Genomic DNA, 26,908 nt, shown 5'->3' with positions numbered 1-26,908 from the left:
ATATAAGAACGTAAATTAAGCTATTAAGCAAGCAAGCGACCAATTAAAAAAAATAATAAAAAAATATTTTACATTTTTCCTCAAGCGGCCAACGTGTGACGTCAGTATATTGAATAGGACTACATTTCCCATTGTGCATTGTGCGGTCACGTGACGCGTGCTAACCTGTAATAGGATGTTTGATGATTTCATCCGCATGTAGCGGGACACAGTGACCCTGAGGTGAATCGGGGTGATTTTATTTCTGTTGTTTAAGTATTTGGGGTGTTATCGGGCTGATGGGGGCCTCGGACAGCAGGAGCAGATCTGTGTCCTACGGACTGGACGAACAGGACAATGTCACGGTCCTACACGGAGTTAAGGTGAAGACAGAAAACACAACATCTGTACTTCAAAAACAGAACGATAATGATGTCCTGCATCATACAGCTGTACCTTCATATGATTTTAATGGGGTATTTTTATTGTAATTGTGCTTTTATGAACAGAAGACTGTTGGAATGGTACTGTGTCCTCTTATGAACTTCAGTAACATTGGCTCTGAGAAAATGAAAGTGTCAGTTGATCTGTTCTTCTGTCTTTCACTGGTTTTGTTGATTCATGTGATATAATGATGAAGTTTACTCATTTTAAAGCGTTGCTCTCATGTTTATCCTTGTTTGCTGGGATCTAATTAGCTGTGAAATAGAAACGTACAGTCATTTTATCTGCTTTCACTCAAGGTCAAAGACACAAAACAGTGCGATAAGACTGAAATGTGAACAGCGAGAGCTCTGTGTTATTTTTATTTTATTTTATTTTGGTTTAATCAGTTGATTAATTAAATAATTAATTTAGAGACCTGTGTATTTATTTATTTATTTTTTTATTTATTTGTTTGTTTGTTTTTGGTTTGTCAGTTTTTACTCATTTAAAAAAATCACAGTGTCTAGCCAAAAGCATATATATTATTGTGCCTAAAGGAAGATTCAGAATTTTATTTTAATTTTAATATTTAATATTTTATTGTTATGTTGTTATCATGGTATATACAGTGCCCTCCACTAATATCGGCACCCTTGGTAAATATGAGCAAAGACGGCTATGAAAATAAATCTGCTTTGTTTATCTTTATGATCTTACATTCAAAAAATTCCCAAAATGCTAACCTTATATTGAAGTGAAACAGTTAAAAGTGGGGGGAAACTTACGTTATGAAATAAATGTTTTTCTCATATACATGTTGGGCACAATTATTGGCACCCTTAGAAATTATAATGAGTAAAATATCTCTGAAGTATATTCCCATTCATATTTGCATTTATTTAGCACACTAGAATGACTAGGAGTATGATATTGTCCAGCAATAACTTCCTGTTTCACAGGAATATAAATATGAGGAGCACAAAGGCCAAATTTCCTTAATCATCCAGCACAAGGAATAAAACCAAATAATATAGTTCTGATGTGCAGAACAAAATTGTTGAGCTTCACCAAATAGAAAGTGGCTGTAAGAAAAGAGCTAAAGCATTGAAAATCCCAATTTCCATCATTAGGACAATAATTAAGAATTCCAATCAACTAAAGATGTTACAAATCTGCCTGGAAAAGGATGTGTGTCTATATCGTCCTAATGCATGGTGAGGAGGAGAGTTTAAGTGTCCAAAGACTCTCCAAGGACCACAGTAGGAGAATTGCAGAGATTAGTTGAGTCTTGGGGTCAAAAGACTAAAAAAAAAAATTTAAACAGCCCCTATGTCACCACATGTTGTTCAGGAGGGTTTTAAGAAAAATCCTACTTGCTCATCCAAAAACAAACTCCAGCATATTCAGTTGTCAGACACAACTTGAATTTCAGATGGGACTGGCTTCTGTGGTCAGATGAAACTAAAAAAAAAAGAGCTTTCTGGCAGCAAACACTCAAGATAGGTTTGGTACAAAAAGTACCCCATGCCCACGGTTAAATACACTGCTGGATCTTTAATGTTGTGGGCTTATTTTCCTGCCAGAGGTCCTGGACATCTTGTTCAGATACATGGCATCATGGATTCTAGCAAATACCAACAGATAAAAAATGTAAACCTGACTGCATCTGTTAGAAGTTCTATAATGAGCTGTGGTTGGATCTTCCATCAGGACAGTGATCCAAATCAAACATCAAAATCAACACAAAAATGTGTCACTGAGCATAAAATGAAGCTTCTGCCACGGCCGTCCCAGTTGCCTGACCTGAACCCTATAGAAAATGCGTGAGGTGAACTGAAGAGAAGAAGCACCAGCATTGAGCTGGGAAACTAAAGGATCTGAAGAGTTTGTGTATGAAGGAATGGTCTCTGATCTCTTGTCAGGTGTTCTCCAAACTCTTCAGGCATTAAAGAAGAAAACACAGAGCTGTTATCTTGAATAAAGGACATTGCAATAATTGGGTGCCAATAATTGTGGTCAACATGAACTACAGAAAAACATTTTTTTTATAAAGAGATTTTCCCCCTGCTTTCCATGGTTTTGCTTAAATGATAGGTTAGAATATTGTGAATTTTTTGAATGAAAGATTAAAAGGATAAACAATGCAGATTTATTCTTACAGCCACCTTTGCTCATATTTACCAAGGGTGCCAATATTAGTGGAGGGCACTGTATATATATATATATATATATATATATGTATATATATATATATGTGTGTGTGTGTGTGTGTGTGTATATATATATATATATATATATATATATATTTAGTTTTGAAATACCTAGCCAGATACGCACCTTAAAAAGTGAATCATAACTCCATTGATGTTATTTTAATGTGAGCGTATCTGTGCTTTCAGTTGTCCGGTGATGTTCTTCAGCGGATGCGGGACTCTGGACCATCATCATCATCATCCAAACCATCATCACCCAAACCAGAGAGTGCCAAACCTGAACCAGGTACGACAACTTCTGCTCCTCTCTTCAGCAACACTCATTTTATATCTCACATTTGACTGTGTTATATTAATGTTTCAGGGCCTTCCAGACCATCTGCTGCTGAGACACAAGAGGAGCTCAGAAGACGGTTAGTGTGTTAAATATATTTATCAGTATTTCTGAAGACATCTTCTGCCATAATACCTGCTGCAGCTCTTCTGAAAATCAGTAAATCGTGTACTTACACTTTACTTAAAGTCTTTATTTATAATGCATTATAAAGGTATTCATATTGTACGTTGTGATGCATTAATTATCTTTTCATAATTAATTGTAACCAAAGTTGGATAGTTGTACAAGTTTGTTTGTTATATTTAACGTGCTGTACTTTCTAAAGGTGTAACAATGAAATAGATAAGTATTCTAATGTATTATATCTGTGGCTACAATTACTCATGAGTTTATTTGGTGCATTATAATGTGCATCACAAGGCAAAATTAATGCATTAAAACTGATTTTAATGCATTATATATAAAAGCTTTTAATAAAGTGTTACCAGTTGTATAGGACCTCTGAAATTTAAAAAATGTTATAACTAATGATAAAGTAATAAATTAAAAATGAATTTTTAAAATTAAACATGTATTATGAAATAAAATAGTTCTTGTCATTTTTACTGTTATCTGTTAAAGCAATAAGCCCCAAGAAGCTGTGAAGTCGTGCCTAACAACGCCCCTTAGCTGTTATAAATTCACTGAAATAAAGTCCATTAAAGAGCAAAATTCTCATCTTGAAATTTGTTTGCCAAAAGGACTCCATGCCCAGATTAATTTTACTGTAAACCACGGGTACACGGGGCTTATTGCATTTATAAAACGGTTATTCCATATACTTAGTAAGGTTTCACAAAGTAAAACAGAGCAAATAAAGTATGTTGATGTAAATAAAAACAGTATCTTTGTTCATCTTCGGAACACAATTTAAGATATTTTGGATGAAACCAGGAGAATTTTGACTGTCCCATTGACTGCCAGGTAAATACCACTGTCAAGACCCAAAAAAGTAAGAAAGGCATCGTCAAAATAGTCCATCTGCCATCAGTGGTTCAATTTGAATTTTATGCAGCGACGAGAAACCTTTTTGTATGCAAAGAAAATAAAAATAACTACTTTATTCAATAATTCGTCTCATATTAGCATACTTTAAAAGCATCAGTGTTATATAAGTACAATTTATTTAATCGTTTTTATGAATATTTTCAGTTGGTGTTTATTTTTATATTTTCAGGTTTTTTTTTAAATGTATTTTTGTTATTTTGTCATTTTAAATAGTTTTAGTTAATTATAACCCTGAAAAGCATTACATCTAATACATCTATTATGTATGAATAATTGCCAGTTTAAATAAAATATAATTATTTTTTTCACATTACAGTAATGGGATTGTGATTATTATGATTAAATAAGATTAAAATTGATTTTCGGCTCAAATATGACCTGCATTTACTGGACTTGGCACATTCAACATGACTAATTTTTAATGGTGTTTAATGGTCATGTAATTAGTGTCTTCCGGTCTCTGTACCTGACGTGTGTGTGTTTGTGTGTGTGTTGGCTGTAGGTTTGAGCGTGAACAGGCTCTGGTCCAGGAAGAGTTGGCCCGGATCAGCCGTAGAGAAAGGGAGATGGCGGGAGACGACATGAGCCCAGCGGTGCTGCGAGAGAAAGCAAAGACACGCCAAGAACTAGACCAAACACACAACCTGGTGAGACACACACACACACTCTTTCTCTCACTTCTCTTCTTTGATTCTCCTGAAACTGTCTGTCCTTCTCTGACATACAGTATGCATTTTAACATGCTTTATTTTGACAAAATTTAATATATTATTAATATATTTGTAAATAGAATTTTTTTTTGCTTCTTTTTTGGATCCTGTATTTCATGAGTGTTTTGTAGCACTAGATGGCAGCAGGAGTGTTTGATTTAATGTTGCTTTTTGAGGCAATGCTCTCTGTTTAATTACATAGTGTGTCATTTATAATAACCAGGTTTTGTTGTTAATTATAATTACCCTGTTTTGCATGTAAAGCTTTTAGAGCTCACGATTGCAATCATTTATGTCAGTTAATTTTTCCCTGGGCTGATTGCTATTAACAGCACTGATCATACATGTGTGTTCAGGCTCATTTAGACACACAGATGTGTGTAAATTCCTAGTTCATTAAACTAAACGAGTGTAAAAGAACAGCAAACCACTGTAAGAAATGCATGAAGCCCTCTGAAAACAGATTGAGGCGGCTTAAAACTCTCATAGACCTGACGTGGCTTCATTTTATTTGTGTATTTATAAATATAACAGCCGATGGATCTTATTCGGGGTAGATGCTATATTTCCTCATTATTTTTCTCTCCTTTCTCAGCCGGATGAGTTGAGTGCTCGGGTAAGCAACAGCAGCAGCAGTCGTTGGCTATGCATCTCAGTTTTATTGTAGTTTTTATGTGTCATTGCTGATTAGCAGCGTTTGTAAATAAGAAAGCGCACACAGTGAGTCTCTTCATCCGAGACATTTTAAAGTCAACATGAAACTGTGATACTGGAGTCGCACACAATATTTAACAGTAAAAACGTCATTGTGACTTGATTTTGAAAGTGATGAACTGATTGGATAAAAATAGCTGGAGATTATTAAAATATTATTGGAGATTATAGTAATGTTTTGATTTGGCTTTTATTTTGTTTATTTTTTTGTTTTCATTTTAATTTTGGTTAACGTTTGAATAATTTTGTTGTATGCTTTTGTTGTTTTTATGTTTTTTTACATTTATTTATAGCTTTAATTTTTAAGTTTTAGTAATCTTAGTATTTCAACTTCAACTTAATTTATTAAAGTTTTTTTTTTTTTTTTAAGTTTGTTTTTTTCAGCTTATATGTGTATATATACACTGCTGTTCAAAAGTTGTCATCTCATGCTCATCAAAGTTGCATTTATTTAATAAAAAATACAGAAAAAAATAACATTATGAAATATTGCATTAACAATAACAGTTTTCTATTTTAATATACTTTGAAATGTGATTTATTTCTCCGGTTTATCTACTCCAGTCTTCACTGTCATATGATCCTTCCGAAATCATTCTAATATACTGATTTATTATAAATATTGGAAATAGTTGCTGCGTAATAATTTTTGTAACCTGTGATACTTTTTTCAGGATTCTTAAAATGATTAATAAAAGTTTAAAAGAGCAGCACTTATACAAAATAGAAGTCTTTTTTAACAATACAAGTCTTTACTATCACTTTTGATCAATTTAGCACATCCTTGCTGAACAAAAGTATTGATTTCTTTCAAAGAAAGAAAGAAAGAAAGAAAAAATGTACTGACCCCAAACTTTGACTACAAAAATTTCTGTTTTAAATAAATGCTGTTCTTTATAACATTTTATTCATCAAAGAATCCTGAAAATTAAATAATAATAAAATCAGCATATCACAATAATTTCTCAAGGATCATGTGATGCTGAAGACTGGAGTAATGGCTGATGAAAATTCATTTCAATTCATTACTGAAAACTATTTTAACAGTTTAAACAGTTTATTTGCAAAAACAGATAACTCATGTTTAACTCAAAAATCATGTTTTTTATTATGTTATCATGTTTTATTGTGTTATATTGTGTTAGTTAGCTGTATTTTGTTTTAGTTATTTTATATTAAAATAACCCAGCTGCAGTTGAGATTAATTGGAATGCACAATGAAAAAACATGATTTTTGAAAACTTTTAAAAATTATTATCTGTTTTTGCAAATGAACTCTTCATATTTTTACTTAACAATAACAACATTGTGACATTACAAATTACTACATTTTGATGAAGATTATAAAATCAAACCTTTTTTCATGTTGACTTCAAAGCTGTCAGGTAGTCACATTATGTGAATGAAGGAAATCTTCATTTATCATTGTGTGCATGTGTGTTTTTGTTATTGCTACTGTCTTCCAAAATTTTAGATTCATATTTATTTCTCCAATTATATTTGTGTTTTTATGTGACTAAAACACACACACACACTATGTACCGTCTTATACATGCATCTGAAGTGTCTTTTCATTCTGTCCCATCATTGTTTCTTGTGTTATTGTAAGTCATGTTAGTATTGTGCTTGTCATCACAGAAAGTTAATTTCTCCATGGCTAATCTCAGCATTATCCAGTGAATTTAATAATATGACGGTGTTTCTGTCCTCTTGCATGCTGCTGCGCTCTTTCTGTTGCGCATGGCTTCTTAAACTGGCAGCTTCCGTCATCTGTCAGGTACATCAGAGGACGTCAGATCTTCATCATGTGCTGCTCCTCACTGCTGCAGCAGAACATCTGCCATGTTCAAAAGCCATTAAGAGTTTTGTTGAATTGCAAACAAACACATGATGTTGAGCAGGTTATTCTGTGTCTCTATCAGGCCCGACAGCTGAAGAAGAAAGAATATGAGCTGAAGCATCTGGAACAGTTTTATAAGGAGCAGCTACAACTGATGGAGAAGAAGGTGCGTGATGCACAAACACAAACACGCTTCCTCACAAAGCACTTTTAGTTTTGAAAACGAAATTTGGCCCATATATGAACCTTTATTCATTGCTAGAAATAAAACATGTCAGTTTTACCAAGTTTGATGGTACAGTATTTGTGAGAATATTTACAAAATGTGGCTTTTAGAAGCCACAAACACAGATACATGCTCACATCACCGGCAAACATCTCGTCTCTTTGATGTTACTGTAAGTGCCTCAGGTCAAAGATGGTCTGTTTTCTTTGATATGTCACTGTCATATTAAATACAGTTGGCGTGTCTGCATTTATGAATACATCTGTTTGCATAAATGCGATAACAGAGGTCATTATTATGCGGCTTCCTCTGAACTGCTCTCGTGTCACGTATAAACATCCTTTCTGCTGCTTCTGATGAGCGATACGCCACTTTAATGTGTGTGTGTGTGTGACCGATACGGAGAGATGAACTGTGGGTGGAATCCAAATGTCTGATTTTATGCTTTTAAAAGTTGTTTTAGATCATTTATTAACAGCCTGAGGAACGAAAGTGAGAGAGAGAGTTTGAGCTCGTGTTTATTTGATGTGCAGCAAAACACAACAACACAAACTTGTTTCATCACAACAACTAAAAAAATGAAATAAATGAATTTTATGAGGATAAAAGATGGAGTATAAAAACTAAGAAACTAAGAATTTATTTACTCTACATAAAAACAAATGTGAAAATATGATCTTATAAGCCGTAAATAGTAACCCCGTTGCTATAAAGGAAAAAAAAAAAAAAACCTTGCATTTATTCAATAAATAATATAAAAATGAATCGATTGAAAGCATCAGATGGCCTGAAGCATCTGTCCACTCGCCGTGGAAGGACTCTGATTGATCAGAATATTCTTGGACGTCCAGCAATCAGGTGCTGTGTTATACAACTTTATTTAAATTAACCGTATTTATATTGAACTGTATGAGCGAACAGGACATCACTTCGTTTTATAATTTACATGTACATTCATACATTTGGCAGATGCTTTTATTCAAAGCAATTCACAGTGCATTTAGATACACATTTATATATATATTTTTATCCATTCTTGCTTTCTCTGGGAATTAAACCCATGACCTTGTTGAGCTACAGGAAAACTGTAGTTACAGTGAAATGAAACTGAATCAGTAAGTTTAGTAGTAGTTGTAGGTTCAAGGTTGCAAATGTTTGAATGTTCAAGACAAAGTCCAATGGGAATACAGCCTTTGAACCTTTATCAACATTTTAATAAAGGTGTATAAAGTTTAGAAATAAAATTAACCATAAAAGGATCAAACCTTCTGCATTTCTGGACAAGAGATGATAGTTAGCAAATATGGATTTGAACAGACGTTCAGATTAACATCAAGATTTGAAGTTAAATATCACCGTAAGGGTTCATGTTCATGTGAAGTGTTGAATTGAAGACTGGGAAGTATTTTAATCACCTTTTTGTCTTTACTAGCTCATTTTAAATCTGCTGTGGTGTGACAAAGTATATAATATATATAATATTATGTGATCTTTTAGTTAATATGGCCATAAAAATTTAAATGTTGAATTAAATGCAGACCGCACCATGGGTCATCAGCTTCTCAAACGTATTTCATATCAGCTATCTAATTATAGCTGAAGTTGAGCTGAGGTTGTAGATGGATCATCATTCATGCGGTTTGTGTAGCACAGTGTCTGTACAGAGACTAAACAGACTTAGTTACGCTTTAGCTCTGTGTGTGTGAGCAATAAATACACCCAAAAAACATAGTGCTTTCATAAATTAAACAGAAAGGCACAATATAGCTCATTACTTAAAACACAAAAACATGTTTAGTCATATTTCATCTCAAAGTTAAATATAAACAAACAAACAAACATTATATTAAAGGAGAAGTCCACTTCCAAAACAAAGATTCACATAATATAATGTACTCACCCCATTGTCATCCAAGATGTTCATGTCTTTCTTTCTTCAGTCGTAAAGAAATTATGTTTTTTGAGGAAAACATTTCAGCATTTTTCTCCATATAATGGACTGATATGGTGCCCCGAGTTTGAACTTCCAAAATGCAGTTTAAATGCGGCTTCAGACGATCCCAAATGTGGTTGTAAACGATCCCAGCCGAGAAAGAAGGGTCTTATCTAGCGAAATGATCAGTTATTTTCATAAACAAAATAAAATTTAAATACTTTTCATTCTCAAATGCTCTTCTTGCCTTGCTCTTGTTAAACTGTGTCTCTGTGTGTTCTGACTCAAGACAGTTAGGGTATGTCGAAAAACTCCAAGTGTATTTTCTCCCTCAACTTCAAAAATCATTTCAAAATCATCCTACATCGCTGCAGAAGTACCGACGCAGTCTTTGCAAAGTGAACATGCAAAGAAGATCAAACCCTTAACAAAAAAGAAACAGCGATATAGGATGATTTCGAATTTAAGGGAGAACATGAGATGGGAGTTTTTTCAACATACACTGTCAAGAACCGGAACAAAAACAGTCCAAACAGAGTAAGACAAGACGAGCGTTTGACATTGAAAGGTATATAAATTGTATTATTTTTATGAAAATAGCCAATCATTACGCTAGATAAGACCCTTCTTTCTCAGCTGGGATCATTTACAACCGCATTTGGGATCGTTTGAAGCCGCATTTAAACTGCATTTTGGAAGTTCAAAATCGGGGCACCATATCAGTCCATTATATGGAGAAAAATGCTGAAATGTTTTCCTCAAAAAACATCATTTCAAAAGAAAGACATGAACATCTTGGATGACAATACGATTAGTACATTATATGTGAAACTTTTTGGAAGTGGACTTCTCCTTTGATTATATTATATTATATTATAGAAAGCCTATTTTCATGAGCATTAAGATTATTATTATTATTAATAATATTATTATTATTTCATGACATCATGACAAATAAAGATATGTCTGGTCATTTCACCGCAAAGTTAAATAAAAAAAAAAAAAGCAAATAAATAAAAAGAATGAATTACATTACATTACATTACATTACATTATATTATATTATATTATATTATATTATATTATATTATATTATATTATATTATATTATATTATTATAGAAAGCCTATTTTTGTGACCAGTAAGATACAATTTCTTTTTTTTTTTTTTTTTTTTATATTTTATATATATATATATATTTTTTTTAATTACGTAATCGGATTCCAAAAATTAAGTACTTGTAATTAGATTAAATTATATTTTAAAATGCTCATAATGCTCATCCGAAATTATTTTTTATAGATTACATGATTACATATTATTTACACTATAGCAATAAATTATTCAGAATTTATTGATTCTCTTTTTCAAATAAATATTTTAATAATTAAGTATCACATTTGCACGTTCATGTTTCTCTAACGTTGGTTATGGTCACATGACATGCAGGTAAACAAATAAAATTTCATTTTATTAGTAAATGCTTTATTTTGATTGATTTTAAAATTAATTATTTTTTATTTAACATTTTAATAATATTTTAATAGCTTTTTATAAAACTTATAAACCTCCTGCAGTTTCTTCACAAACCCCAGTTTGGGAAACCTGAACTTAATGTAATGTTTAACACACTTCATGTTGCTAATAACAATAAATGGAATATATTTTTTTACTCATCTTTATTTTTATATCAGTATGGTACAAGGTTATCCAATTTAAATCAATGTGATAAACGAGTTTAAAAATAATCTAAAAGTAGTCAGATTATATTACTAAAATGTGTAATGTAATGGATTATGTTACTAACTACAATTTGTCATGTAATTTGGAATCAGTAACGGATTAAAATTAGTAAGTAATTCACGCAGCTGTATATATGTATACATACAAATACAAGGGGCAGGATTATCTGTTTGTCCAACCCATGTACAAGAAAACCTGTTCAGAAACAGGTTGTTTATTTTTGCAATTTCATTTGATGAAGCTAAACACACACACAGTGCTTTAGATGCACAGACACACACACACGGTGGATGTGTTGCTCTGCTTAAAAAGACACACACTCCTCCATTCCTGAATCTTTTCTCTTTCTCTGTCTCTTGCTCTATTGAGGTGAGACCTTTAATCGGCTCTCGTCTGTCATGTGTGCGTTATACCGCTGCAGTCTGTGTGTGTGTGATGCTTTAAATGACGGCTCACATTTTTAAGATTCAGCCTACACACACTAATCTGAAACGCTTTGGTTAAGCTCTCAGAGAGAAATCCTGAGCGTGACACAAAGGCATCTCTCACACACACACACACACACACACACACACAGAGGAACAAAGATCCTGATCCCACTGGCTTTCTCTTCTGCATGTCTATCTTCACTCTTCACACTGTAATGTAATATTCATGTCCTTCATCTTAAAAAGGGTTTGTGCTTTTCACTCTGTCAAGCATTTGCAAGAATAAATTAGACTCAGCTGCTGGTGTTATCAAATGAAGCTCGGACTGACATCTGCTCTAATCTTAGAGACTTTACCTGGACACACAGGTGTAATTTCCTTCATTATCCTTCATTGTTATGTTTCTTTGTAATTAGTTGTGAAATTTACTAGCAATTTCTTTGTTGTTTCTACACCATTTTTCCTATAAGTGCAATTTGCTGCAGTTTGTAGTTGAAATGAACACTAAAGGCAGTAAAACACCAACAACATTTATTCCTTTTCACACAAATTGTGATTATACAGTTAGATTAGTGATTAATAAAGACTTATTTTTGCGCCCTTCCTTACTTCAGACCTCAAAAAACCATAGCACCTGATTTGTAAGCTAATACATTTTGATGTTTGCATGACATAACCAGAGCCATATGTAGGGCTTTTCTGATGTAGTAAATTTGCTCAGTAGCGCACCCGGTACAGCATTGCACTTGTGATTGTAAAACGCTCGGGTATGAATCCGGTGAAACAAATCACAATAAAAGAGACCAAAGACTTGTAGAAACAAGATAAAATGGCATGATTGCTTCAGTAAGTGTGTTTTTATCTCTCATTTGCTTTTGTCAATCAGGTTTAGTGTAGGCGGTATGTTATTTTCGAATGCGATAGAGCATTAGCCTTTTAGTGCCACTCACCGGACATGCAATTTCCACATTGCTGCAATATGTTCAGCAACCAGCGCAATAAAACAATGCCAGAATTACGTTAATCTGCTTTATATAAAACAGAATGCGTTTTTAGCGACACTCACTGGACATTTCTATAAAAGCTTATTTTCACCATAAAATAAAAGTAATTGTGACTTTTTGTCTCATAACTTTAATTTTTTTCTTATAATTCTGATTTTTTGCTGACTTTTTTTAATTATTCTGACTTTTTTTCTGTTGCAATTGTGAGTTTATGTCTCTTCAAAATTAGAGTAAACTTAGAATTGTGAGATATAAACTTGCTGCAACATATAAACTTGCAGTAAGGTAAAAAGTGAGATAAAAAGTCACAATTACTTAATTTTTTTATTTTTTAAGAAAAACAGGTTTGTGACATGTAAGTTTAGAATTTAGAGGGAAAAAAATCTAAATTGTGTGAGAAATAAAATTCTGCGAAAAATTGTCGGAATTGTAAAATATAAATTCACAATTGCAGAGAAAAAACTGAATTTTGGGATTAAAGTCTCAATTTTTTTTTTTTTTTTTTTTTTTTGAGGTGGAAATATATGGAAGTCCATTTTGCCACTGAATAAAAAAAAACAAGGTAATTGCGACTTTTATTTCACAATTCTTTTTTTTTTTTTTTTTTTTCATAATTCTGGCTTTTTACTTAGAATTAAGTGATAGAAACTCGCAGTTGCAAGTTACAAAGTCAGAAATGTAGGATATAAACTCACAGTTCTAAGAAATAAAGTCAGAATTGCGAGATATAAACTCGCAGTTGCAGAGAAAAAGATAGAATTGTGGGATTAAAAAGTCTAAATTTTTATTTATTTATTTTATTATTATTTTTTTTTTTGAGGTGGTCATATATGGAAGCCCATTTCTGCCACTGAATAAAGTATGAAACAAGGTAATTGTGAGTTTTTATTTCACAATTCTGATTATTTTCTTACTATTCTGGCTTTATTCTCAGAATTGAGTGACATAAACTTGGAGGTGAATGTTACAAAGTCACAATTGTGTGATATAAACTCACAGTTCTAAGAAATAAAGTCAGAATTAGATAATATTGATATAAATTGTAAGAAAAAAATGGTAAATTAATAAATTGTAAGAAAAAAACTTTTTTTTTTTCTCTGAATTGGATATTATACCTCACATTTGCAAGAAAAAAGTCAGAATTGCGAGATATAAATATACAGTTGCGAGTAAAAAAGTCAGAATTGCAAGATCTTTTTAATGCTAAAAGGTTGTAAAAAGATGAACAAAGTACTTCTAAGTCAACGCTGAAATTTTAACGAGCACGGTAAAAGCTGTTCAAAACATTTGTTTTGTTCTGTGTTCCACCTTTAAATGAATTTGGGACAGTTTATGCATGTGTTTGTTAAATGACACGTTCCCACCCGAACACACACGACACATCTGCTCCGGCTGTGCTGTCACTGCATTACATCAAAGAGACATAAACAATACATGCGAGCGTGCTTCTGCGTGTGCACTTTTACTGAGGTGATGTTTTACAACAGATCAGAGCGGAAAGACAGAGATGAAAACGCTTCAGCAGAGCTGAGAATGGGGTATTAATGAAGCGGAAAACGAGAGAACGAGCCGAGAATCAAAAGATGGAGCGATTGCGGGAGAAAGCGGGCGAGAAATGTTATCTCTACAACATTATCTCAGCTTTACTTATTTGCTGTTTATTCCATTAAGACTTTAGCTTCTCTGAAGGAGCAATCATGGGATCTCAGCAGCAGCAAACTGTGCAACTTCACGTCTCTTATCAGAGGTGTTTGATAAGGCGACCGTCATTACTGTCACTGTTAGTGATTTGAACAAACTCCTTAAAGAATAGCTCAGCTAAAAACGACACTTCTGTTAATAATAACTTTCAGACTGATGATTTCTGATGCTTTTTTTGTACCTTTTGTTTCTCTCTACCTCTTGCGTCGGGTAATTGTAGATTTAATAAGATAACGGAGTCTAATTACTCCAGCTGTGTGATGATACAGACTGTGAGATGGTAATTACACTGATAGATTATAATCACTTACAGCGTATTGTTTTTGTGTCTTGCTGAATTTAACAGCTCAGAGCTGAAGGAACGAGCAGATATTACGACGATAAAACGCAACGGGCTTTATTTCACACTTCTGTATATTGATTTGTTTCCCATAAATCTGTTTATAATATCAGTCAAGGTTTCTTGCACCAAAACAGTCGCAATTTAGTTTTTCATGACCATTTTCACCCTTACTTTTAAATCTTTTTGTTATTGTACCTTTCAGACTTCTTCTCCTATAGTAATTTATGAGCAATGTTAGTTAAATATCATTTATATACAAAATATTAGAAATATTTTGAATTAGTTTTAATTTTTTTTTTTTTTTTTTTTCAGATTTCAGTTAGATTTCAGTTATATATTATTATTATTATTTTTTTTTTCAGTGCAATTTAAATAATTTTTTGGGTGTTTTGTCGTTTTATTTTACCTAACATTACCTAACAATTTTTGTTCAAATTTAAGGATTTTTTACATTATTTTTTGTCTTATTTATATACTATTAAATAATTCATATTTTAAATTAATTAGAATTGATTTGTTTTTTAATATATTTTCAGATAAATTGAAATTATTATAATAAAATTATTATATAAAATGCAAAAGTGTTTCATATTTTAAGTTTATAATTTTCATATTTTCATATATATATGAAAATAATAAACTTAAAATATGAAACACTTTTGCATTTTATTTTATTTCAGCTAACATTTATTTTAGTTCAAGTTTAAGGATTTTTAAATGTATTATTTATATACTATTAAATAATTAATCTTTTAAATGAATTAGAATGATTTTTTTGTCATATAGTTTCAGGTTTTTTTTAAATATATTTTCAGAGAAATTTAGATTTATTTATTTAGAATTTAGAAGTGATTTTTTTAAAATATATATTTAAAATTTTATTATATATATATATATATATATATATTAATAAATTAATATATATAATATATAAAATTAAAGTAACATTAATTATTTCTTTGTATTATTTATGTACTATTAAATAATCCCTATTTTATATTAATTAGAATTTAGAATTTTTATATATATTTTCAGTTTTTGTTTTCATTTTAGTGTCAATTTTAGTTTGTTTTTTTTTTTTTTTGCAAAAGCACAGAACTTTACAATAGCATTAGTTGTTTCTTTTTATTTCAGTTTTTTAGCTTTGTTTTTTTTTTCCCCATCTAATATTTATATTTTATTTTCAGCTTTATTTCAGTTTCCCATCAATAGTTTCAGTAGTTTTAGTTAACTTTGACAACATTGTTTTGCAGTTTAGTTTCAATTAAAACAAATCATGTTTTGTGTTGTGAGAATTCATTTTTGTCTACATATGAACTCTTATATTAAACAAGCAAATCCTGCGGTCCATCATAGTAGCAGTTGTGCGTAGGAGATCATTTTTTCTAACGAACATCTAAGTGCTGGCAAAAGTTTGTCTGCGGCGGATCCATTGAGTGAGATGTGATGGTGTCTCGTGAATGGGAAGCTGTGAATGTAATGTTCTGCACCGCTGTGTTTTGTAATTGTGGTAATTGCCGTGTAAATGCCCATAAAACTCACCAAATAAAACGTTATGATGTCTCGCTCTGTGTCCGCTGGCTGAGAGATGTGCTGACAGAGCTGGAAAAATAATGGCGTGGCTTTAATTGAACCTGTGAGGATGCTGGAGAGTTCCACATACACATTTATTGCATGGTGGGATTGGTTTAGAGAAGGTAACAGATGCAGGAGATGGAGAAAAAACATTACTAAACCAAAGCAAAGCAAGAATGAATTATGATATCTTGTTTTTTTTATTCCCTACGAATTTGCATGATAAATGGTGCAGGAAATGCTTCTGATTGGGACTGTAAACATTTGCTCATTGTAGATGGAGAATCTGCAGGAAAGCAAATACAATATTTCAGAAAGATTTGAGCTGTCTGTGTGTTTTATGAGTGAATGCAGCTGAACCTGAATGAACTCTGAATGAATGAATGTGTCTGTTTCTGCAGAATACTGAATTCTATCAACAGACTCTACACATGTACGAGCAGGAGGCGGTTAAAGCAGAGGCCACTGTTAAGTGAGTATAGATATAACACTGACAGACACTGCTGTTTCACTATCATACTAGTTTTTTAAATTAATTTTATTAATTATTTTTTATTTAATTATTGTCTTATTTGTATACTATTAAATAATTAATATTTTAAATTAATTAGAATTGATTTGTTTTTTAATATATTTTCAGAGAAATTGAAATGATTTACATATATATATATATATATATATGAAAATTATAAACTTAAAATATGAAACTTTTTTTTTTTGCATTTTATTTTATTTACATCTAACATTTATTTTAGTTTTTTCAGTTTTTTTTTCAAAGGATTTTTTAATTATTTTTTGTATTATTTATATACTATATAAATAAATAATATTTTAAATCTATTAGAATTGATTTTTTTCTAATATATTTTCAGGGTTTTTTTAATGTTATTTTGTTGGCCATTTTTGTCGTTTTTAATTATGTGTTACATATATTTATTTAGAATTTAGAATTGATTATATATATATATATATATATTATATAATTATTTTTATATATTTTTTAAATTAGATTTCATTTTTTTATTTAAGTTCTATTCATTTTAATTTCAGTTAAATTTTTTATTATGTCTATATATAATATATAATTTCTATTAATGTTATTTTAGATTTAGTTACTCAGTTAAAATAAATAAAATTGAGAAAATTCACATTGGCTTCTAGCTAAAAGTTATTTGTTTAAAGTATTAAAAATACAGTTTTTTTCATTAGTGTTGTATTAAAAATTGCTAAAAAAAAACAAAAAAAAACAATTATTATTTATATATATATATATATATATATATATATATATATATATATATATATATATATATATATATATATATATTTAAATATTTGATTGTATTTCAATTAATTCATTTCAATGTTTATTTTGTTTAGTTTTATTTTTTAATGGTTTTCATTTTACTTAACTATAATAATCCTAGTTTGAGATGTCTTAATATACTAAGATAAAGTTTGAAGTTTTTTTTGTTTAGTCACAGGCATGTCCACTCAATATCACTGCCAATTACATCTTTGAAGGTCCGTCATGCTCTCTGTGAGACAAAAATCATCTGCAAATTTCACAGCAATATTTCACTGAGCCACTAGGTGGCAGGAACAAGACTATTTTTTCCAGTTCTTAGTTTTGTGTCTGTCAGTCTTTGCACTCTTTGATTTCTTTCGTGTTCTTGAGCTGGTAGTTAACACAGTTTAAAGGTGATCCCATATTAGTTTTATTTTAATTTACGGTAGAGTGATTGTGAGTGGCTTATTTTTTTTTTTTTTTTAGATCTAAATGTCTTTATTTCACTCAGTGTTTATAAGTCCTCTGTATGTGTGTCTGTAATGTTCAGGCCTCGTCATGTGAGTCCCATCTGTGCTGAGCTGCAGTCGCAGGTGTTGAGCTGCTACCAACTGAACAGACACCAGACGCTGCACTGCTCACAGCTGGCCAAAGACTACATGAACTGCATCAACACCTCCAAAAAGGTACATGTGGGATCTGAGTGCTTTTATTGGGGATGCACAATATTGCAAAATATTATTATTATTGTTCTTACTGTAGATAACATTAAAGAGAAAATGCACAGTCAACCAGTCATTAAATAGTCAAAATAAAGACTAGTTTTTTTATTAAATATTTTTATTTTATTTCAGTTAGTTGCCAAGACAACATTTCTAAGGTATTTTATTTTATTTTATTTTATTTTTAATCACCAAAAATAATTTTTAATAGTCGTATTTCAAAATAAAAATAACAGCACTGTGGTAAGGAGATCAAGCCTTTTTTATTTTAGTTTCATTAGTTGTCATTTTGTTCTGTGCTTTTGCACAAAATACCTCTACAGCATTCATTTTTTATTTCAGTTTTAGTCATTTTACTACTTCAGTTAGTACTAGTACTAGAGTTAATTGCGGAGAAAACATTTCTATTTTATTTTATTTTATTTTATTTTTAATAACCAAACATTTTTAATAGTTGTAGTTTTAGTTAAAAATGACAGCACTGTGGTAATCAAGACATATTTATTTTTATTTCAATTTTAGTCATTTTGTTCTGTGCTTTTGCACAAAATACCTCTACAGCATTCATTTTTTTTTATTTCAGTTTTAGTAATTTTAGTATTTCAGTTAATACTAGTACTAGAGTTATTTGGTGAGAAAATATTTCTAATTTATTATATTTTATTTTATTTTATTTATTTGTGTTTCAGTTTTAGTAATTTTAGTACTTCAACTTTAGTTTTTTAGCTTTAAGTTTTTCATGTAATGTTAATATTTTCTTTTCAGCTTCATTTCAGTTACCTAGCGATAGTTTTAGAAGTTTTAGTTAGTTTTACTTGCCGATAAAACATTTCTAAAAGGTGTTTTATATTATTTTATTTTATTTTTAATCACCAAAAATAAAACCACTAAAATAGTTTTAGTTGAAAATAACAGCAATGTGGTAAAGTGATCAAGATTTTTTTTTAGTTTCAGTTTTAGTCATTTTGTTCTGTGGTTTTGCACAAAACACATCTACAGCATTCTTTTTATTTTTATCCTTTTTTTTTTTTGGAGTTTCAGTTTTAGTCATTTTAGTACTTTAACTTTAGTTTTTTAGCTTTAAGTTTTTCATGTAATGTTAATATTTTATTTTCAGCTTCATTTCAGTTACCTATTGATAGTTTCAGAAGTTTTAGTTAATTTTAGTTGCTGATAAAGCATTTCTAAAAGGTATTTTATATTATTTTATTTTATTTTTAATAACCAAAAATAAAACCACTAAAATAGTTTTAGTTGAAAATAACAGCACTCTGTGGTAAGGTGATCAAGATTATTTTTTTTTTTTTAGTTTCATTTTTAGTCATTTTGTTCTGTGGTTTTGCACGGAATACCTCTACAGCTTTATTTATTTTATTTTATTTTTTTTTTTGAGTTTCAGTTTTAGTAATTTTAGTACTTCAGTTATTACTAGTACTAGAGTTAGTTGCTGAGAAAATATTTCTAAGGTATTTTATTTTATCTTTTCTTTTCTTTTTAATCACCAAAAATTATTTTTATAGTTGTAGTTTTAATTAAAAATAGCAGCACTGTGGTGATCAAGACTTTATTTTAGTTTCGATTTTAGTCATTTTGCTCTGTGCTTTTGCACAAATGACCTCTACAGCATTCATTTTTGTTTACTTCAGTTTTAGTCATTTTAGTACTTCAACTTTAGTTTTTTAGCTTTAAGTTTTTCATGTAATGTTAATATTTTATTTTCAGCTTCATTTCAGTTACCTATTGATAGTTTCAGAAGTTTTAGTTAATTTTAGTTGCTGATAAAGCATTTCTAAAAGGTATTTTATATTATTTTATTTTATTTTTAATTGCCAAATATAAAATCACTAAAATAGTTTTAGTTGAAAATAACAGCACTCTGTGGTAAGGTGATCAAGATTATTATTTTTTTTTTTAGTTTCATTTTTAGTCATTTTGTTCTGTGGTTTTGCACGGAATACCTCTACAGCTTTATTTATTTTATTTATTTATTTATTTTTTTGAGTTTCAGTTTTAGTAATTTTAGTACTTCAGTTATTACTAGTACTAGAGTTAGTTGCTGAGAAAATATTTCTAAGGTATTTTATTTTATCTTTTCTTTTCTTTTTAATCACCAAAAATTATTTTTTTAGTTGTAGTTTTAATTAAAAATAGCAGCACTGTGGTGATCAAGACTTTATTTTAGTTTCGATTTTAGTCATTTTGCTCTGTGCTTTTACACAAATGACCTCTACAGCATTCATTTTTGTTTACTTCAGTTTGTCATTTTAGTACTTCAACTGTAGTTTTTTAGCTTTAAGTTTTTCATTTAATATTTATATTTTATTTTCAGCTTCATTTCAGTTATCTATTGATAGTTTTAGTAATTTTTAGTTGCTGAGAAAACATTTCTAAGGTATTTTATTTTATTTTATTTTATTCTATTTTATTTTTTATTTTATTTATTTAATTGTAATGTACTGCTGAAAAGATGGATAACTGTTTAGTACTTTTTTCTTAACTCAGCATAGAAAACAAGTGTACTGTTTGAAACGTAAGAAAGCAGCTTTGATGATATTGGCAATTCGAGTCTAATCAGACTCACGCTGATAATGAAACAACATGATAATATTGGCCGATAGTGATATTTTATTCATATTTCTCTCTATTGTGTAACGAAGAGCTAGCTCATTTTAAGACATGCCAGAGTCGTTCTCTCTACAGGAAATAAGAAGCAGCGTCCACTGCTGTGTGTCTCATCTGATGAGTGTGTGTGAATATGCTGACCTTATACCAGCCTCATTTTAATACTGGATTCTTCATGCATCTCACACACACACAGATAACAACAGCTTTTATTATAGAGATGATTTCTGTGTGTGTGTGTGTGTGTGTGTGTGTGAAGCTGGCGCAGTGGCCGTATGCCAACTAGAGCAGGCGCACTGCCACACCGCTACTGAAGTGAAACACAGTTGCTAATGAAAGACATTTACATTCAAAAGAATCGTCTACAACCAAACACTGACATTCAGAGCCTCTCCATGTCACTGTCATAATCTGTTATGGGATGATGTATAGTCCCTTTGTAGTTTAGTGTTTAAAAAACAAAAAAAACTTCCTTTTTTAGCCTGTTTTGCCTTAATTTGAGAGGACAGTTGAATAGAGTCAAAGTCAAAATCATGATATAAAAAGCTGTAATGACATAAGAAGGTGAAATTATGACAGTCTCAATTTAATCTCAGAATTTGTATCTTTTATCTTATAATTTTGACTTTATCATAACTAGCAACTTTTTATCACAAATATTTTATAGCATAATTTCACATTTTTATCTCATAATTTTGACATTTATCTTACTTAGTATCTCATAATCATGTATAATAGTGTCTCAAATTTGACTTTTTGTCATGAACATGGGTTTTATCTCATTATTTACATTTTTTTATCTCATAGTTATGACTTTGTCGTAATTGTGCTTTTATCTCACTGATAAATGCATTTGGGACATTTATCATAATTTTGACTTAGTATCTCACTTGTATCAAAATTTGACGTTTTTCTCTCAATTTTGGCCTTTATCTCATAATTTTGATTCATTTCATAATTTCAACTTCTTATCTTACAATTATTTTTATTTTATAATTTCAAATATTGTTTTATAATTGAGTTTACATCTCAAAATATCTACTTTTTATCATAATTATGACTTCTCATTTTGTCTCATTATTACTTCGTATCGCATAGTAAATTTAAAAATATATATTTTCATCTCATAATTTCGCGATCTTTTATCTCATAACTAGCTCATAAATGTTTTTATTGCATAATTTCAACTTTTGATCTCAGAATTGTAACTTTTTATCTCATCATGTTTACATTTATCATTATGACTTAGTATCTCATAATTGTATAATAGTATCTGAAATGTAACTTTTTATCTTTTAATTATGACACAAATTGTCATTACGTTACTATTTTTCATGATCATGGCTTTCTCATTATTTTCAACTTTTTATCTCAATTATGACCGTCATAATTGTTGTTGTTTTTTTAATCTCATTATTGAATTTGGGACATTTATTGTAATTAGGACTTAGTATCCTACTTTTATCAAAATTTGACATTTTTATCTCAACTTTGGCCTTTATCTCATAATTTTGATTTTTTTTTTTTCATAATTTCAACTTTTTATCTTGCAATTATTTTTATTTTATAATTTCAGATATTGCTTTTTGAGTTTTCATCTCATAATTTCAACAATCATTTTGACATTTGTCTCATAATGATTTAGTATATCATAATAAATAAAAAAAAAATCATTTTCATCTCATCATTTTGTGATCTTGTATCTCATTATCAACTTTTTATTACATTATGTTTGACATTTATCTCACGACTAAGTATCTCATAATTATATGTAGTAGTATCTCAAATTTGTATTTTTGTCATAATTATGTTTTTATCTCATATTAACTTTTTATCTTTTAATTATGGCAGAAATGGTCATACTTTCACTTTTTGTCATGATCATGGCTTCTTATCTCATTTCGATTTTTTATGTCATAATCATGACTTAAGTGCTCATAATTGTGTTGATAAATGAATTAGTAATTATCTCACTTGTATCAAATTTGGACATTTTTTCATAAATTGACATTTTTGCATAATTTCAGTTTTTTAATTCACAATTATTTGTATTTATATAATTTCAACTTTTTGTCATCGTGACTTTAATTTCTGACATTTGTCTCATTATAGCTTAGTATCTCAGAATAACTAAAAAAACCCTTGTAATTTTGACTTTTCATCTCTTAATTTCAAATGCTTAACTCATAATTATGACTTATTTTACAATTATAATTTATCTCATGTAACTTAGTATCTCACAATTTTGACTTTTTATGTCATAATTTACCAAAGCAGGTTTTCTTTTTCATATGGGCCAGAAGTGGGCTTCCATAGACCTGAGCCATAGAGAGCAGAACATCACAGAGACTTGAGACTCTTTTCACTCCAGACAGAAAGAAACAGCTGGAGACAGACCAGTGAAAGCTCAGAACACCTTATCAGTGTCCCAATAACCACCCAAAACATGCTACAGTTATGGAAATACATATTTTTAGTTGTTTTTGTACCATGTTTTTGTTGTTGCTGTGTAGTAATAGCAGTTCATCAGAAGAGCTCATGTCTTTACAGTTATTTGACAGTGGATAAGATGGTATGATATGTGTTATGGTGGTGTGATAACACATTCTACCATTCGAATCCTCGTATCTCACATACTCCTGACAGTGAACTGTTTGAAGATTTTCATATCCAGGTTCAGTTTAGTGCTCGAAACGCTCCCAGCGTTGGAGATCTCGCTCCGCCGGGCGATTGAAAGAGCGCTGATAATGAAGGAAACGCGTGTCAGGACGATCCCGAGGTCATGAAAGCGTCTGACATTTCTCATGTGCCGTCCTGCAGCTGGAAGACAGTCTGTGTGATTGATTCAGATGAAGAAGCTGACAGCCATTGTTTCTCCTGACCATAATGGTCACCGCATCACGTTCGTATCTCTGAGCAGACAGTAGACGTCCTCTGACCTTCATATTTGTAAGGCTTTCACATTGAACACGCTGACATCTAAAACTAAATATGGCACATGAACGCTTCATTCTGGATATTTTCTGTACTTCTTTTCTAGCCTGTTCCTCCTCTTCCTGTCTGCCACTTCCTGTTCATACTCTTTCTTATTGTTTATTCCTAAATATTTGAATGTGGTTTCATCAGATTGAGTGTCTGTATCCATTTTCTTCTACATGTTTGTCTTTTAACCACAGTAATTGACTCATTCTCCATAACTAGATTTGTTGTCTTTTCAAACCCAACAGTAGTCCTTTTGTCAGATGCTTTGCTTGGAAAAAATAAAATAGAAATATAAAAATATTGATTAATAAGTCATTTTATATGAGTTTTGTGTCACACTGTAGTTGGAAAAGCGATAAATAAATGCAATAAATCATTTCAAAAATATTATTTAAATACTTTAATGACTGATACTTTAAATACATTTTTATTTGATTTCTGAATGAAATCGCATTTGATTTTTTCTTCTAATTAAAAGGTTAGTAAAACTATATATATGTGTATATATGAAGTGAGTTTTTTCCCCCAACAACTTAAAAAAAAAATTCTACTTTTTATTTGGTCAAAATACAGTAAAAATAGACTGTAAAAATTAAGTTATGACAATATATGTTTTCCATTACCTTAACATATTCAAAATAATTAAACCAATTTAATGAGTTATTTTTCAATATATATAACTTTTTAAAAAATATTTTTTGGAAAAACAACAATTTAAAGCAGTATTACACTTATTGTATTTATATATACAATAAGTGTAATACTGCTTTAAATTGTTGTTCTTTTTCCAAAAGTTTTCTGTTCAATTTAATTGCATTTTTGTTTCTTATGAAATATTAAAAGACTAATTACTTCCTTTAACCCCAAACACTAATTAGTTGTAATTCTACATTTTTAACATTTGCCTCTATCCTAGGTTTTGCCCATTTGTCAGAATTTTTTACTCATTTAAAACACCATAAAATGTAATATGCTCCCTTATTCTTTTATATATTTTAATATGTACAAGTCAAAATAAGCATGTTGTTTGAAAGTTTTCATAAATATTGTTATACTGAATGACAATGTAACATTATTTCAACCAAATTTTGACATTTTACTCTCCAGAAATGTATTTGAAACCTTAAAAGTAGACACTTTACTTACATTTAATGTGCTTTCTATGGACATTAAATCACTTTTGTAAATTTCTTTTGATGTGGACATCTTAACATCTTTGACCCATATATATAAATATATATATACACACACAATTTAAGCTGAAATGAGTTCTCTTGTTTTTTTATTTTTTACAGTACTGTAATACTGTGAAATATTATTACAATTTAAAATAACTGTGTTCTTTGTGAATATATTGTAAAATGTAATTTACTGCTGTGATGAATTTTCAGCATCATTACTCCAGTCTTCAGTTGACTCAATTCTGTCTAACATTTTTGGAGCCGGTGTCTCTTGTTCCTGTATTGTGTCTAAATATCCCATTATCTGTGCGGGACAGTAATGATGGTCCGTCAGCAGTAATAAAGTGAGCGTCCGGTCAGAGCAGGTGTCTGCGGGAGGCGGCGGGTCTCAGTGAGGCGTGAGCTTTGACTCGTGTGTGTGGTGTGTGTGTGAAAGCTGCTCATTGATGAAGCCGCGGGTCGGGTCATTAATCTACAGCAGCGTCTGCAGGACGAGGACAGGAGGGAAGGTGGTTAGTGGTTCCTGATGCCCGCGGCGCTGCTCCGCTGAGGCTGGCATCTTCATTTTACGCTCCTTTGGCTTGATTGGGACGCCGTTTTCCAGCTGTGACCGTTTCTGTGTGCTGTCGGGCCAAAGGACGCGTGAGGATTGAAGACGTGCGGCTTTATTTCAACATCTCTACTGAGGAAAATGACACACGTCAGTGTCGTATCTCAACCAGACTGAAGCACAGACAGCTTTAAACTCCAGATCTGAGCTCCGGCGCTGGCTTCACTGTAAAATCATCTTTTCTCTGAGTGAATAAAAATATATATATATATATAATGTATGTTCAATGTGCAAATAAATAAAAATAATAAAATAATACATAAATAAATCATTTATAATTTAAAATGTAATTAAATTTGTTTAATTTGGAACATAAAATATAACATAAGTATATAAAATATAACATTTACCATGTATCTCTAACAGTATTATTTTTGTATTATTGAGATACTATTATAGTTTTTTAAATAGTTTAATTTAGTTTTTTATTTGTTTTCTGCTTTCATTTTCATTTTTAATATTTTTTTTATCATTTAAATAAAATTATTATATAAATAAAAATTTTAATAGGTTGTGTGTTTTTGTAATTTTTGTCATTTAGTTTAGTAGGTGTTTTTATTATTTATTTTTTAGTTTCAATTATTTTAGTACTTCAAGTTTAAATGAAAAATAAATGTTTTCTCGGCAACTGACTGAAGTAAAATAAATGTAGGATTTTGAATCTGGTTTTATTTCATTTTAGATCATGTTTGTTTGCTTATTTCAAGTAAGTTGTTGTTTTTTTTTCTCTCTCTCAGTTGGCTGGCAAAAAGTAAAATCAGTTTTGGTTTTTAAAAATTATTTTTAAGAAACTACACTTTTTTACTTCCTAAAATAAATAATAATAATAATTATATATCTATATATTATTTTTTTAATTAATAATTAATTAATTAATTAAATAAACAGAATCAGATTTGGGATCTGTAATCTATATGCTAAAAGTGTTTGTGTTTGTGTGTGTGACTAGTACGTGTGTTGCTTATAGAATAATTCAACCTAAATCCTAAAGGAGAGGCGAACGACAGATGAACGCTTGATGAAGGACGTTTAATATTGAAATCAGCGCTTGTTGACGTGACTGTTTGTTCGTTCTCTGCAGAACTTGCTGGTGAATCACGGATGAAGATGATGATGATGGTTGGTGCCGAAGAAGAGAAGCAGCATTAGAGGATGTTTGTGTGTGTGTGTGTGTGTGTGTGTGTGCGTGTGCGTGTGTGTGCTTGTGTGTGCAGTATCAGGACTGTGTTGGTTTGTTGAGCTGATCTTCATTTACTGTGAGCAAATAAAGTCTCTTCAGCGATC

The 26,908-nt window shown here is 30.5% G+C and overlaps 1 protein-coding gene across 2 annotated transcripts; it reads left to right on the top strand.

Moving 5' to 3' along the window:
• Positions 1–144: 144 nt before the first annotated feature.
• Positions 145–26,906, top strand: chchd6b (coiled-coil-helix-coiled-coil-helix domain containing 6b). 2 transcript variants are annotated; one of them, XM_051113126.1, is made up of 9 exons: positions 145–362; positions 2,805–2,904; positions 2,983–3,031; positions 4,505–4,649; positions 5,308–5,328; positions 7,349–7,432; positions 16,621–16,691; positions 18,058–18,193; positions 26,706–26,906. In XM_051113126.1, the coding sequence occupies exons 1-9, from the start codon at positions 279–281 to the stop codon at positions 26,727–26,729; spliced, it is 714 nt and encodes a 237-aa protein (XP_050969083.1). In that variant the 5' UTR covers positions 145–278; the 3' UTR covers positions 26,730–26,906. The 2 variants fall into 2 exon arrangements, with proteins under 2 accessions (XP_050969083.1, XP_050969084.1); XM_051113127.1 differs by lacking the exon at positions 5,308–5,328 and having other exon boundaries at positions 147–362.
• Positions 26,907–26,908: the final 2 nt, after the last annotated feature.

Source organism: Labeo rohita, chromosome 6, assembly GCF_022985175.1.
Source record: "Labeo rohita strain BAU-BD-2019 chromosome 6, IGBB_LRoh.1.0, whole genome shotgun sequence".
NCBI lineage: Eukaryota > Metazoa > Chordata > Actinopteri > Cypriniformes > Cyprinidae > Labeo > Labeo rohita.
Note: the sequence above shows the minus strand (reverse complement) of the source record. Positions and strands in the feature narration are given on the sequence as shown.

Coding starts and splice junctions, on each gene's coding strand:
- chchd6b (XM_051113126.1), top strand. CDS start 279: ATGGGGGCCTCGGACAGCAGGAGCAGATCTGTGTCCTACGGACTGGAC. Junction 5,329..7,348: donor CGGATGAGTTGAGTGCTCGG/GTAAGCAACAGC, acceptor TGTCTCTATCAG/GCCCGACAGCTGAAGAAGAA. Junction 18,194..26,705: donor GCATCAACACCTCCAAAAAG/GTACATGTGGGA, acceptor CGTTCTCTGCAG/AACTTGCTGGTGAATCACGG.